Below are 15,545 nucleotides of genomic sequence, written 5' to 3'. Positions count from 1 at the left end.
ACAGACTCAATGGAGGGGAGCGAGGAACCGGTGATGCGTTGGGCAAGGAACCGGTGATGCGTTGGGCAGGAACCGGTGATGCGTTGGGCATCAATATTGCTCACCTTGCATTGAGAATTGCTGTCGGGAATTTGTCCCTTATTTTGAACTTTTGCCCCTTATATTTGGGAGTGAGAGAGTTGGCAACCCGAGCCATGACTGAATGGCAGAGTAGAGTTGATGGGCCGAATGCCCCCTGCATCAGCGATCGACAGCGGGCTCCGCCAATGGGGCGGCGGTCTCTGGTGACGTCACGGAGTTGCCGGAAGGGGCGGGACCTCCGGCCGCCGACATGGAGCCGGAGGAGAAGGTGATGGCGGCGGCGGTGCCGGTGGATGCGCTGAGCGGGCTGCGCATCACCAACGTGTGGACCGTCCTCTTGTCAGTAAGTCAAGTGAAGGGGACAGACGGCTCCCTCCCTCCCTCCCTGCCTGTCTGTCCGTCCCAGGCTCTGCAGCGGGAGTCGCCAACTGGGCTCCCGCCCCAACGTCACCCGGCCATCCCTTCCCTTCTCTCCACAGACGCTGCATGTTTGTCCCGCTGAGTTACTACAGCGTTCTGTGTCTATCCTCGCACCAAACCCTGCACCAGCGACTGCAGTTCCTTCCTACACAGAACTTCGTCAAAGCAGGCAAACCTTGAGACGCTTTCGCAGTGGATGAGACACAATGTGTGGGGAGGAGCTGCAGATGTTGGTTTACACTGCAGACAGACACACAAAGCTGGAGTAACTCAGCGGGACACGCAGCATCTCCGGAGAGAAGGAACAGGAGACATTCGGGTCGATACTCTTCTCCTGGTGGGAGTTCTGCAAAACCCTCTCTCACTGCCCCCTTCTGTGATTCCCTGTCTTTAGCACATCTTCCAAGCCATTGCTGACTCCGCCCTTCCTGAGGTCATCTGTTGCCAGCCCTGATTTGGTTCTGGTCTTCACTTATTTCGTCTGCAGAAGGACTCTGACTCAAACGTCACCTATTCACATTTCTCTGCCTGACCCGCTGAGTTACTCCAGCATTTATTTGTGTGTCTATCTCTGCCAGCTCTTTGCTCAACTGCAATGAGTTGAAAGAGCACAATAACATTATACAGAAAGACTAATACTACAGCATTAGGTACAGGTTGTAATAACACTTTAATAGTATCATGTTTGCTATATCTAAAATTTCATAAGGAAGGAATTGTAAGTTGGTTAATTTTGCTCTGTTCTCTTTGTTTAGATTCAGTGGTCAGAGCCATGGCTGATTGGGCTGTTAACTTTCCACATCCTCTGCTTTGCACTAACTCTGATCACAGTGAGATTCTACAGGCTGCAGATTGCCCATTTCCTTTTCATGAGTAAGTCATTTTTTGTTTGGTGATTAAAAATAATTTAATGGCCTTTGAGTATTCAGTCATACAACACTGGCCCTGTGGCCCAACCTGTACAATATGCCTCATTTATGCTAGTCTCATTTTCCTGTATTTAGCCCATGTTCTTTTAAATCTTTCCTACCCATGTACCTGTCCAAATGTCTTTTAATGATTGTTTTTGTACTTCTCTGGCAGCTTGTTCCATATACCCACCACACTGCATGTGACATGGTTGCCTCTTGTCAAATCTTTCCCCTCTTAATTAAAAACCCATGCCCTCTAGTTCTTGATTCTGGGGAAAAGATTCTGTATATTTACCTCATCTTTTTCCTCTCATGATTTTATACACCTTATAATCACGCCTCAGCTTTCTGCACTCCAAGGATAACAACTTAGTCTGCCCGACCTCTCTCAATAGCTCAGGACCATGAGTCCAGACGATATTAGAAGTGTAAGCCAACATCTGCAGCTCCTCCCCTCCCAGTAGGCGGGGCTGTGTGAGGATGCTGTTCATTGACCAGTTCAGCTTTCAATACGATAGTCCCCATCAGACTGGCTGAGAAGCTGCTGAAACTGAGGCTTAACACTCCCCATGTGCGCCTGGGTCCTGGACTTTCACATTGCCAGGCCCCAGGTGGTCAAGATGGGAAGACATGCATCCAACCCCCTCACCCTGAACACGGGATCCCACCAGGGTTGCGTCCTTACCCCCTACTGTACTCCCTGTACACACATGACCGTGTGGCCAGGTTCAGCTCCAACTCCATCATCAAATTGCTGATGACACTGTGGTGGTGGGCCTGATCTCCGATAATGATGAGAAGGCCTACCGGGAGGAGGTGGCTGATCTGGCACTCCGCGTCATAAAAACTATGGAGGTTATTGTGGACTTTAGAGGGGTACAACATCTGAGGGGGTACACGCCACTGGAGATTAATGGGACTACTGTGGATAGGGTGAGCTGCTATAAATACCTGGTCCACATCACAGAGGATCTGACATGGACAACACACACTGCTGCACTGGTGAGCAATGCAAGGCAGCGCCTTTACCACCTGGTTAAGGAATGCGAATGTTCATGGCTATATCTTTGATTTGTAGAAAGTGGGAGGGATTAAAAGATAAGTTGTTCAAGGCAAGCACAAATTCTGGCAAGTGGAGGCGAATGTTAGTAGAGAGAACCTGGATGGATCTATGTTCTTGGAGGAAATGAAGTTCTCTTAAGAACTTCATGTTGGGGAATGGAAGTGTATGTGGACTGGATAACCATGGTGAAGATGAGGTGGTGCAGCCAGGGAAATGTTAAAATCTTGCGGGAAATAAGGGGGAGGGGGCGATAAGATATCATCAAGGAAGGCACAATGGCGCTGTAGTAGAGATATGCCTCACAGCACTTGAGACCTGGGTTCGATCCTGACTGTGGGGACTGTCTGAACAGAGTTTGTACTTTCTGCCTCTAAATGTGTGGGTTTTCTCCAGGTGCTACGGTTTCCTTCCACAATCCAATGATGTGCAGTTTTATAGGTTAATTGGCTTCTGTAAATTACCCCATGTATGTTGGATAAAACTAGTGTGCGGGTGAACAATGGTCCCCATCTTTATTACAGCTTTCACCAAATGCTGCAGGAAATCAGCGGGTCAGGTAGCATGGATGCTGCCTGACCCACTGGGTTCCTTCATCACTTTGTGTTCTGATCAAGATTTCAATCTGCAGTTTTATTTCAGTATTGAACATAGAATACAAGAATAGCCCCATAACATCTATGTTGAACAAAATGCTAAGACCAAGTCTTTGCTGCCTGCACATAATCCATCTCCTTCCATTCCCTGCACATTTATATGCCTATCCAAAAATCTCTTCAATGCCTCTATTGTATCTGCAGCATCCACCACCCCAGGCGCTGCTTTTCAGACACTCGCCACTTTTTGTGTTATGAATTTGGCAGCACATCTTTAAACTTTGCCCCTCTCACCTTAAAGCTATACTCTCTGGTATTTGATTTTCTATCCTGGGCAAAAAGGTTCTGCCTGTCGACCCTATCTCTGCCTTGCGTAATTTTATGTTCTTATCTCGGGTCTCCCCGCAACTTCCAGCGTTACTGAGAAAACAGTCCAAATCTGTCCAACCTCTCCCTGTAGCTAATACCTCCTTATTGCAGGCATCATTCTGGTAACCGTTCTCTGCACCCTTTTCAACACGTGCATATCCTTCCTGTAATACCACAAATTCAGATGAACTAAAGTCCTATAAAGCTGCATCATGACTTCCTGACTCTTACACTCAATGCCACAACCCAGGAAAGCAAAAATGAAATCAACCATGCCATATGCCTTCTCTACTTGCATTGCTGTTCCCAAGGATTTATTGATGTGGACCCCAAGATCTCTCCAAGCAACCTCTTCTCCACCCTCTCCAATGCCTTCACGTTCTCCTTATGATGTGGTGGAGAACAGCACACAATATTTTATATGTGGCTAACTTAAAGTTTTACACAGCAGCACCATGATTTCTGATGAAGGCAAGTATGCCATTTCCCCCCTACTACTTCTGTTGCTGATTTCAAGGAGCTATGTAATTGCACCCTAAAATCCCTCTGTCCATTTACATTTGACCTCCCAAAGTGCAACACCTCACACTTGTCCTGAATAAACTCTGCCATTTCTTGGCCCACATTCCTAACTGACCTGTGTCCTTTGACAGCCTTGGTCTTTATTCACAACTCTGCCAATTTTTTGTGTTACCTGCATATTTTATGTGACCTGTTGAAAAAGTGATAGGAATGCATCGAAAGCAAATGAAGATTGCAGTATGGTTATTGACACTAGAGGTCAGTGTGGTTCTTTATATAAATATTCTAAAACTATCCCAGTACAAATTGAAGATCCAACTAGTCTTTTAATTATTGAAAGGTTGTTACAAGATGGATTTCATCTTCAATTTTTTACATTTTTCATCAAACTGAACCACAATCTCTTGTCTTTAATTCACATGTATATTGCAATATCTTATTTAACCAAATTTAATACCTTAGAAACACATCATTGTGCAACCAGTCAATGCAGGAATTTGAGCTCATCTTCAGCCATTTTCTACCTGAATTATCAAAGTCCATCTCTTTCTCCCCGTGTTTGGAAGAAATTGAGCTAGTGTCATATGAAGATGTATGGAAGATTGATCTACCAAACAAGTCAAAACTGAAACAGTAACTTCAGCTGAAACAATCCAACTGCCCTATGAGTGTTCTGTATATGTTCATCACCAGTAGTATTCATCTTACTCTGCCGCTTAACTACAATTTAAACTGGTTTATGTCCCTCAACTCCTTGCTTGTTCATGTGACTATCTAAATGCCTCTAAAACATTTCTATTCTATCCACTTCCCCATGCAGCATGTTTTGGGCACTTTGACAAAAAATAACTTGCCATGTAAATCTTTCATCTTTCCCCCCGTCACCTTAAAGCTATGCCCTTTAGTATTTATCATTTACAGCCGTGGCTAAACACACTATCCACCGCACCTGTGCCTCATAATTTTAGATACTTCTATCAGGATTTCCCTCAGCCTTTGACTCTCTAATCCAGGTTTGTCTAACTTCTAATCATTAGTAGCATCCAGGCAACGTCCTAGATAACCTCTTCTCCATCATCTCCAAAGTCTTCATGTCACCCCCTTGTGATGTGATAACCAGAGCTGCAAATAAAACTCTACATATGGCTTACTTAATGTTTTACACAACTGCAACATGATTTCCTGACGTTGCATCCCAACTGAAGATGGCCAGTATGCCTTATTTACCACCATATGTTTTGTTTACCGCCCTATTCTGTTGCTGATTTCAAGGAGCTGTATAATTGTTCCCCAAAATCCCTCTGTCCTCTTACATTTGACCTCCCAAATTTCAGCACCTCATAATTGTCCGGAATAAACTCCATCTGCCATCTGTCGGCTCATAGTCTCAATTGATCTGTATTCTGCTGTATCCTTTGATAACCGTGCTCTCTATCCACCACTCTATCCTGCCAATTTTTGTGTCATCTTCAAATTTACCCATCAGTCCACCCGCATTTTATCCATATTATTTATGTGCATCATAACCAGCAGAGGTCCCAGCTTTGATCTGGATAAAACACATTTTAATCAGAATAATGCCCCTCATTATTAACCTCCTCTTTGGCCAAGCCAATTTTGAATATAATCTACCAAGTCTCCAAGAATCTCATGCCTTAATTTTTCTGGATCAGCCTACCATGAAGGAACTTGTCAAATGTCCATGTATTCAGTATTCACTGTCTACCCTCATCAATCATCTCTGTCAACTCTACAGAATAAAACCTCATCTACTTATTCACCTCTTAAATTTGTAAGGTATGACCACCCCAAATTGAATATTCCCAATAAATTTGCTTTTCTGGATGTGAATAGATTCAGTAATAATGTTCTCTAATAATTCTCCTACTACTGATGTCAGGTTCACCAACTTATAATTCCCTGGTTTGTCTTAACTTCCCTTATTAAATAGATGATACAATGCGGAAACAGGCCCTTTGACCCACCGAGTCCGCACCAACCCCGTACACTAACACTATCCTACACACACTTCGGACAATTTACAATTTTACCAAACCGATTAGCCTGCAAACCTGTACGTCTTTTGAGTGTGGGGGGGAAACTGGAGGAACGCGGAAAATCCACCACGGTCATGGGAAGAACGTACAAACTGCACTGACGGCACCCGTCGGCAGGATTGAACCGGGTCTCTGGAGCTGTAAGGCAGTAACTCTAGCCCTGCCGCTTTCTGTAATAATTCCCAGGTCTTGCCATTTGCCAAAAATAAATACACTTCTGCCACAAGTGTCACCATATTCATTAACTTATCTTTGCTTTCAGATTTACTTGTCATAATTAGTGCCTCCACTTACAGACCTGCTGCACTGACTCCTACCCCCTCTGCCACTTTAGCTTAAACCCATACGTGTAGCCAACATCCCTGTGAGGATATTGGTTCCCCTCCAAATAAGATGCAACCTGTTCCTCTTGTACATGTCTCTCCTACCCTGGAAGGAAGTCCAATGATCCATATATCTGAAACCTTCCTTCCTGCACCAACTCATTAGCCATGTATTGAATCATGTATCTTTCTACTTTTTGCCTCAGATGCAGCAGGCACATATAGAATTGCATTTGCATGAAAACATCAATGTTATCCTAATTCACAATTTTCAATGATCCAAATGTAACAATTATAGAGGGGACTCGCAGGAGTCCTGCCAAAAACTAAGCGGACACATGTTGTGTGCTTGACACAAGTTGTGTGCTTGTTTTAATCGGTAAGATACAGCTCCCTACTCCTCAAATGGACACGGGCGTTGCCCGACTTTAAATACCGCTAAGGTTCAACCCCGTGATCTGCGCCTCCCACACTGAGACAACTAACTCTTCCCTCCAGAGCCGAGGGTTCACTCTGCTTGTGGCCTACCACCAGATACTGCCACATGACCCCCCCCAGAACCAGAGGCAGCGAAAAAGGACACCGAACGAAGTGGCCAGATCGCGTAGATACGTCCCTCGCACAGGGGACTTGCCCAGTCCGGAATAATTAAAGGTGACCTGGGATGGCGGGCGCCCGCGACGGGGCGGTTGAGCCATCTGTACTGACTTGCTCAGGTTCAGATGGGCTGGCTTTAAACGAGCCACGGATACAGTTTCCTGCCAGCCCCCCATGTCCAAGACGAACGTTGTGTACCCATGCCATAGCACCCAAAAGGGACCTTCATAAGGGCGCTGCAAGGGCGACCAGTGGGCATCACAGCGCAGAGAGACACACAGGCAGTCCACCAGCGCTGGTCGCACATGGGATGGGGCCACCCCAATACGAGACGTCGGGATGGGAGCCAGGACACCAACCCTCTCCCGCAAATGCACAAATACAGATGACGGCTCATTCGACTGGGGATGGTACGCTGTCGAATGGTGCAGCTGGGTCCCCAGCAGGTTGGCCATCGCGGACCACAGTTCAGAAGTGAACTGGGCACCCCGGTCCGATGTGATGTCCAGAGGAACCCCGAAGCGGGCCACCCAATTAGCCACGAGGGTACAAGCGCACGACCTGGCGGAAGTGTCTATTAGCGGAATGGCCTCTGGCCACAGCGTAAAACGGTCCACCACCGTGAGCAGGTGCGAAACACCCCGGGACGAAGACAGCAGCCCCACGATGTCCACGTGCATGTGGTCGAACTGCCGGCATGGCACTGTAAAATCCTAAACCGGCGGCCGGACGTGTTGATGTATCATCGATGTTTGGCACGGAATGCTTCCGCAGCTCATGCCATATAAACCTCATGGCAACCGTGGCCTGGATAGACGGGTGAGCTAGCCCGTGGACACGTCGCATGGGATGGAAGTACCCGAGGGTCCCAACCACACATCCTCCAGCACAAACACAAACACGAGATCGGGGCGCGGTACGCCAGCATCTGTTCGTCCGCCAGCTGGGCCGCAGCCAAGGCAGAGCTGCCTATTCCGGAGGCTGGGTTGAGTACGGCTGCGATCGCGGGGCAGGGCAAAGCATCTGCAACTAGGTTTACCGGCGATGTGTCGGACGTCTGTCGTAAACTCTGAAATAGACGTTAGCTGGCACTGCTGAAGGGCGGACCAAGGATCTGAGACCTTGGCAATTGCGAAGGTGAGGGGCTTATGGTCTGGGAAGGCTATAAATTCCCGGCCATCCAGGAATAACTGGAAATACCACAACGCAAGGTGCAATGCGAGCAACTCCTGGTCGAAAGCATTGTAGCGCTATTCTGCAGGCTTGAGCTGGCGGCTAAAAAAGGCGAGAGGCTGCCATTTGCCATTGACTGACTGCTCTAGAACGCTGCCGACTGCAGAGTCCGAGGCATCCAAGGTAAGGACCGTAGGGCTGTTGGCCCGCAGACGCCCGAGCCAATGCTTCCTTTGTCCCTGCAAACGCCGCCACGGGATGGCGTCCCATTGCACCTCCCGCCTCTTGCCCGTCAGCAACTGAAAGAGTGGCCGCATAACTTTAGCCAACGCCGGCACGAACTGATGGTAGAACGGTACCATGCCCACGAAACCCTGGAGGCCCTGCACTGTTGAAGGCCACGGAAACTGGCAGATCGTCTCAACCCAGTGCGGTAAATCTGCGCCCAGCAATGGCTGGGCCACGTCCACAACAATGAATGGCCAGGTGAAGTGGCACACACCAGAGATGATCGGGATAGTGTGGACGCTATAGGTGCGGATTCCATTGCCGTTCGCAGCGGTTAAGGGTGGGACCCGCTTACCAGCATGCCTGTCCACTCCGGAGGGGGGCAAAACGCTGACCTCACCCCATTGTCCAATAAGAACCCGAGCCCTGAGCGCCAGTCCCAGACATACAGGCGATGGATCCTGCCGGCCACCGAGGTGACTATCGGCGGCCAGCACTGGCGTTTTGCGGAAACTAACATGGCTGGTGGCATTGGCGGGCGCTGAACCCCAGCGTTGGTGGTAAAAATATCACATCCTTTTTCCTGGATCCTGCTCAGCCATCCTTTCCTGTGCAACTTGTCTGGTCTGTGACTCTTGTGGGCTTGGGCCTGTTGTGGGCGTGGTCTTGGGTCGTTGGGCCTTCCAGGGCACTGAATCGATCCGGTCCAGCGATTCCATAGATTCCAGCGCACCCACTTGCTACTGGTCGGACAGCCACATCTCGTCGGCGCATGCGCTAATCTGATCGGATCTTCGACGCACGCCCCCGAGAGCTGCCGGTGGATGTCTCACGCCAACTGCTGCAGGTAGGTAAATTCAAACAGCGGGCAGGTGGGGTGGAAGATTGCAACCTTCACGTGGTCCGTCCTGTTTCGACTAATGCAATCAACTCAACGTGCACAAACGGGAGATCAAATAGAACAAGTTGTCCAACAACTTTAAGCTGTGTACGCCACACGAAAGAAGAAGAAGAAGCGGGAAGGGCTGGTGGTCTCGCTTATGTGGGCCGAGGGCTTCCGGTTGCTGAGCCCGCCCATGTTGAGGACGTGACAGGCGCACTCCGTACGACTCGGCCCGTAGATCCTGTCTACTTACCCGCCGCCGCCGGATTATTGAGGTAAGGAACGACTCAACCGGCCGTCTGCTGATCCAGAGCGTTTACCACCTAGTGGTAATGGGTCCCGTCGGCCATTACGCTGCGGATGTAGATTTGGGACTCGGCCTGTCGGAACCAAACTCCCAGCTGCGAGGTCCAAAATGTAGGCAGCTTCAGGGAGACCACATTGAATACGGCCTCGTAGGCGGCAGCGGCAGAATGTATCTTCCCTTCCAGGATTACACTCCTGAACGTTGGGTTCACCAGTATAGCGGGGACTCGCAGGACTCCTGCAAAAACTAAGTGGACACAAGCTGTATGCTTAAAACATGTTTTAATCGGTAAAATACAGCACCCTACTCCTCAAATAGGCACGGGTGTAGCCCGACCATAAATACCCCTATGGGTCAACCCCGTGACCTGCGCCTCCCACACCGAGACACCTAACTCCTCCCTCCAGAACCGAGGGTTCGCTCCGTCCGTGGCCTACCACCAGGTGCCGCCACACTGCTGTATGTGACTGTAATTCTCATACAAATTAAAGGTGACTATTGCATTGGTTTAGGTGAATAGTCTTTGCCTTTTTCCAAAACGTGAAATTAGATTAACAAGATAGAAATGTGACATCTGGTCGGACTTTAAAGTTATTTTTTTTTTAAAGAAAATAAAATTGTTGGATTCTTCTGTATTCAAGATAGAAATACATGCCTGTTGCTCGGCGAGCTTTCTTAGTGTTTATCCTCGAATTGATGTTCAGCTGACACAGTCAACATTTATTTTTTGGCTTAACAGATAAAAAAAATAGTGAAAGGTATGTGTATCTTCGAAGGCGAATATCACATTGTGAATAAAATATGAATGCATCTATTAAGAGAGTTCTGTATGATTTGAGCAAGATCACAGGAAATCAGCACGCAAACATCAGTCCTGAGATAAGGGCATAATAGAAGCAGAATTAGGCCATTCGGCCCATCAAGTCGACTGATTGATCTATCTCTCCCTTCTAATCCCATTCTCCTGCCTTCTCCCCATAAACCCCTGACACCTGTACTAATCAAGAATTTATCTATCACTGCTTTAAAAATATCCATTGACTTGGCCTCCACAGCCTTCTGTGGTAAATAATTCATGGATTCACCACCCTCTGACCAAAGAAATTCCTACTCATTTCCTTCTTAAAGGTACATCCTTTAATTTGAGGTGATCGCTATGAGATCCCGAGTTCCACAACTCAAATGGATGTATGGATGCAAATTTTCTCAGTGTTGTATTTTGGATGTAAATCAGGGCCAAAATCTTATAAGCCAAATTATCCAATTTGCTTTCACTGTTTCCTTTGAGGAGGAAACAATCCAATATACCAGAATTAGATGTGTTCTTCTCGACTGCATGCAACGTATTTCAAAAAATTGTCTGAATCCGGTTCTGATGGGAAAGAGAAATCTGTTTACTTTCTAATTGTTGAAAGCATCCGGCGTGAAATTGAGCAGTCAATCTTTTCTCAGTGCCAATCAATAGTAGAAAGCTGCAGATAATTTGCTTTGACTTGGCACTTACTCAGGCTTAGTTTGCTGTCTTTGGATTGTTTAAAGATTCTTTAAAACTGTGACAAACCCCAAAACTGTTTAAAACAATCTGTGAATGTTGGGATGTAAATAAATCTGGACAAATTGGTCAAGAATTGAAATGAAATCAATTTTATCTTAATAGTTAAAATGTTCATGTATTTTTAACATGCATCACATTATTTTCTATTACAGTCGTGTTAGTGTACTGTGCAGAGTACATCAATGAAATAGCAGCAATGAACTGGAGGTAAAAGCCATGGAAACATTTATAAAGTTATATATTATATAAACTGCATAAGCAACATCCTTTGTCACTAATTTAAATCATTTTTCATAAATAATTAAAAAGTTGATAATTGCTTGGCATGTTATTGAATAATACAATGTTTTAAGTTATTGCTTGATTCTCTCAGCTCGTGTTGAGTCTAGTTTCATGGTTGTATAGTTTAAACCTCTTGTAAAAAGAATATCAACCTTATTTAATCCATCTTGTCAGAGAATAAACAGAAGTGCAGGATTTAAAGGCATTGAGATCAAACCACATTTTGACATTAAAGTACTCTCTGATTGTACTTTCCCATTTGGTAGAAATCTACCAGCCACTATGCACATTGATTTAGGGAATAGGGAAAATGCTGTTCAAAATGCAAGGATAATAATACAAATGTAGTAACTAAATCACACTGTAAGAGTAAATTTTGCAAGGATGTGTGTAGATTTAGCACAATTGAGAAGATAATGGCACGTGGACTTTACTATCAGTGATTCTGTGGTGGCACATTTTCATTATTTAAAACATTGCACTTTGGGAGGAAACTAGTTGATGTTGAGAAGCAAATGGATTTTGAAAGTTCCGGTAAATTACATTAAAAGTAGCACTGCATATATGAAACGAAAGACCAGAATTGAGATTTGAAACAGAGATAATGTCATCGTTGCGACCTAGAAGAACAGATTAGGTGTTTAAATGTGAATTGAGTTAAGGGACTAGGGCAGTCTGCTGCTGCCAAGAGAGATGTCAACTACCAATTTAGACTAGTGTGACGACTTTCTATATTGTGATTCTATTCTTTTCAAAGCACTTCAACTTGAATATTTATGATAAGAAAATCTAGATAATTTCTAATTATTATTTTTTCTGTGAACAAATATAAATATTCAGCTTTTGAGTACATGTTGATTTACATGTAATCTTGAAGTGTTTTTGAAGAAGAAAAATTGCTGGCCATTTCACATTTATTTTCTTTAGCTCAAACTCGCTCTGACTATTAGGGCCGAAGCTCAATTTGTTTCTTTTCTTACAGGTTATTTTCTATGTTTCAATACTTTGATTCCAATGGGATGTTCATTTCTCTCGTCTTTTCAACTCCACTTCTAATAAACACAATGATCATTGTGGTATGTGTTCACTTATTTTTGTTTCCAATTGTCCAATATTTGAAAGATATTTCCAGCAATTTCATAACCTATTTTTTGTTTGTTTATAGATCATGTGGGTATATAGAACATTGGCGGAGATGACAGAACTGAAGGCGCTGAAGCAGAAAAAGAAAGCAAACCGTGAACAGGGGAAAAAAACATCATAAGTTAATTTTTTTGTAATTTGGGGTGTCCAGGCCTCTTCAAACCAACTAGAATTTTATTTTGGGAATTGGAGAAAATAAATATAAATACAAATTGGGGAGACGTTACAACTGAATAAATAGGAGTGGGATCTTCAGCCGCTTGTATATACTCCATTGTTCTGTAGGATCACGACTGATCTCACAGTCCAGGTGTTATATAAATATAAGTCATTGTAAAATAATTAAAATAGATTTTAATATTAGTCTTGGACCTTGAATTAATAATATTTTGAACCTTTCACCAGTGGTGTATTGGCTTCATTCAATAATAAGTGGCATGGCTGATGATCTTTGTTATCCAATTGAAGCTGGGATATTTACACAGAACTGAAGGGCCCTTGTTTTGATCTAAAATTTTAGATTGTGAGAGCAGTGCCTTTGCAGGTCAAAGCTGTCACCCTATTGCCAATGAGGTAGCTCTTACCCCAACTTGTTGAAAAGAGCACTTGGTCTTTTATAAGAGTTTTGGCAATGCATAGTCCGAAGGTAATCCTGGGAAGTAGCACTATAGATTTATCTTTTTCTACTCATTGGTTGTCCATAATCATTTTAACTGAAACTTGTATTTTATTAAATAACTTTTGAACAATGTTTGATTTGAGTCAAGAAAATATTTTTATAATTCTATAAAATGCCATTGGTGGACTTTGCATTGGAATTAAGGGTGCAAACAAAGGCTTAGAGCTGTCATACAAAAATTTAAGAGAACATCAGCTGTATTTTGGCAGCCATCACTTTTGGATCGGGTTCAAGGCTAAGTCATGGAGTTCCAGAAAATAATATAAACAATATGGAATTAATATTTTCTGCCTTGAGCAGATTTTTTGAGAACAAAGGATGATCTGTCTTCACTGGATGTATAGAACCATCTTTTGGAAAAGTAACAAACTGGGATGTTAGTGAGGTGATGTATGAGGTACAAGCTCAGCCTTGCCAGAAAGCATCATTGGTTGGTCTCCCTGATTTGGTACATTGGTAAGTGAACAGCATTTTTTTAAGGATTTCACTGGATGAAAAAAAATTAAGAGTGTATCTGATGGGGGAAAGCTTGGCATCGTCCATTCGTTATCTTGGGAACATTGAGCAGATGTAGCCAGGGACAGATAGTATAGGCTGGCAGAGTAACCAAGTAAGAGATACCAATATAGTTGAAGGTCTTGTGGCGTGAAGTATGTGTGTCTGGATCAGCATCGCTAGGGATGACATTGTAGATAATTGATTTTCATACGATGCACAACAGATAATCTATACATACATATCTAAAACTCTGATCTTGTGTTCCTCCGGTTTGCGCGGTTTTTCTATTTAGCGCAAACGATACACGATAGCGTTACGATTTTTCGGCACCTTACCATTCTCCTGTGCTCAAGCGCGAAAAGTTTTCTTCCAATCGATGGTATGTTGTAAAAGTTATTAAGGTTTGAAAACCTTAAAAACTGCGCATGCGCAGATTGGTCTCCTTTCCTGTCAATCGCCGCCATGCAGATTGGTCTCCTGTCAGTCAGGAATGGACGGTGACGCCTCATCCTGCAACATCGCCGCACTGATTGGCCGCGTCCGCTGTCAGTCGGCTGGAGGTCGTAACTGACGCCACGGTGAAGTAGTGGCGGCGGCCTGGTGGGGAGGGTGGTGCCGCGGGGCAAGCCCGGGGACTGGGACTGGGTCCGGACCGGAGCCAAGGACGAGCCCGGGGACTGGACCTGGGCTGGAGCCGAACCGAGCCTGGGACTGGAGCTGGAGGGCTGAGCCCAGGGTTTGGGATGGGGGCCGAGAAAGAAGCTGTGGCCTGGGATGGAACCAAGGACGAACCGGGGCCAGGGACGAGCCCTCCTTCCCACTCTCTCACTCCCTCCGTCCCACTCACTCCCACTTTCTCTCTCTCTCTCCCACTCTCCCTCCCTCCCTCCCACTCTTTCTCTCCCTCCCTCCCTCCCTACCTCCCTCCCTCCTTCCCTGTCTCCCTCTCCGTCACTTTGAGAGGAGAGAAAATTAAAAAGAGATTTTGTTTCAAGTGAAGGTAGGACATTTGAAAAGCAGGCATTTAATTAACTGAGGAAGAGACATGGCAGCCAATAAATGGCAGGGAAGGTTCAGCGGAACGGCCTTGTTGAAAGAAGCTGTTGAGGTGAAGTGCTGGGTTGAAGGAAAGTGCAGCACTGAAAGTTGTTCAAGAGGCTTTGGCAACAGAGCTGAGAAAACAATAGCAGATTAAGGTATTTGTTTAAGAAGGAACTGCAGATGCTGGAAAATCGAAGGTAGACATAAATGCTGGAGAAACTCAACGGGTGAGGCAGCATCTATGGAGTGAAGGAAATAGACAATGTTTCGGGTCGAGACTTCTTCAGACTGAAGAAGGGTCTCGACCCGAAATGTTGCTTATTTCCTTCGCTCCATAGATGCTGCCTCACCCACTGAGTTTCTCCAGCATTTTTGTCTACCACAGGTTAAGGTATGGTCTGTTCTGGGTAATTATTCCCAGCTCTTTGGTATCATAGAGATGGCAGATGGGATAGTGCAATGCTCCTGCAGGATGTTAGAAGTCGGACATTTCCAGTGCCCCCTGAGAACTACACGTGCAGTAAGTGCGTTAAGGTGCAGCTCCTTAAAGACCATGTTAAGGAACTGAAACTATAATCTGGGAGTGCCATTGAGAGGAGTTACAGTAAGGTGGTCAAGCTAAGGTACAGGCACAAAGTAGATGGGTGACCACCAGGAACAGTAGTTGGCAGGAAGTGTAGGAATCCCCTATTGCTGTTCCCTACAACAACAGGTATGATCCTTTGAATACTGTTGTGGAGGAGGACCAGTCGGGAGAGCAGCATCAACAGCAGTAGTCCAGCCTGTAGTGTTGGGCCTGGGTGCAGAAGGGCTCATTGGT

At 45.5% G+C, this 15,545-nt stretch overlaps 1 protein-coding gene across 1 annotated transcript; it reads left to right on the top strand.

Annotated features, from left to right (window-relative positions):
• The first annotated feature begins 273 nt into the window (after positions 1-273).
• Positions 274-13,260, top strand: LOC129697046 (transmembrane protein 18-like). Its single transcript, XM_055635245.1, has 5 exons — positions 274-424; positions 1,257-1,374; positions 11,235-11,289; positions 12,347-12,440; positions 12,530-13,260. Exons 1-5 carry the CDS (start codon positions 332-334, stop codon positions 12,626-12,628), a joined length of 459 nt encoding a protein of 152 aa, XP_055491220.1. The 5' UTR covers positions 274-331; the 3' UTR covers positions 12,629-13,260.
• The last annotated feature ends 2,285 nt before the right edge of the window (positions 13,261-15,545 follow it).

Source organism: Leucoraja erinacea, chromosome 5 (genome assembly GCF_028641065.1).
Source record: "Leucoraja erinacea ecotype New England chromosome 5, Leri_hhj_1, whole genome shotgun sequence".
NCBI classification, from domain to species: domain Eukaryota; kingdom Metazoa; phylum Chordata; class Chondrichthyes; order Rajiformes; family Rajidae; genus Leucoraja; species Leucoraja erinaceus.
The sequence above is the reverse complement of the archived record's forward strand: the minus strand, read 5'-3'. Positions and strand labels throughout refer to the sequence as shown.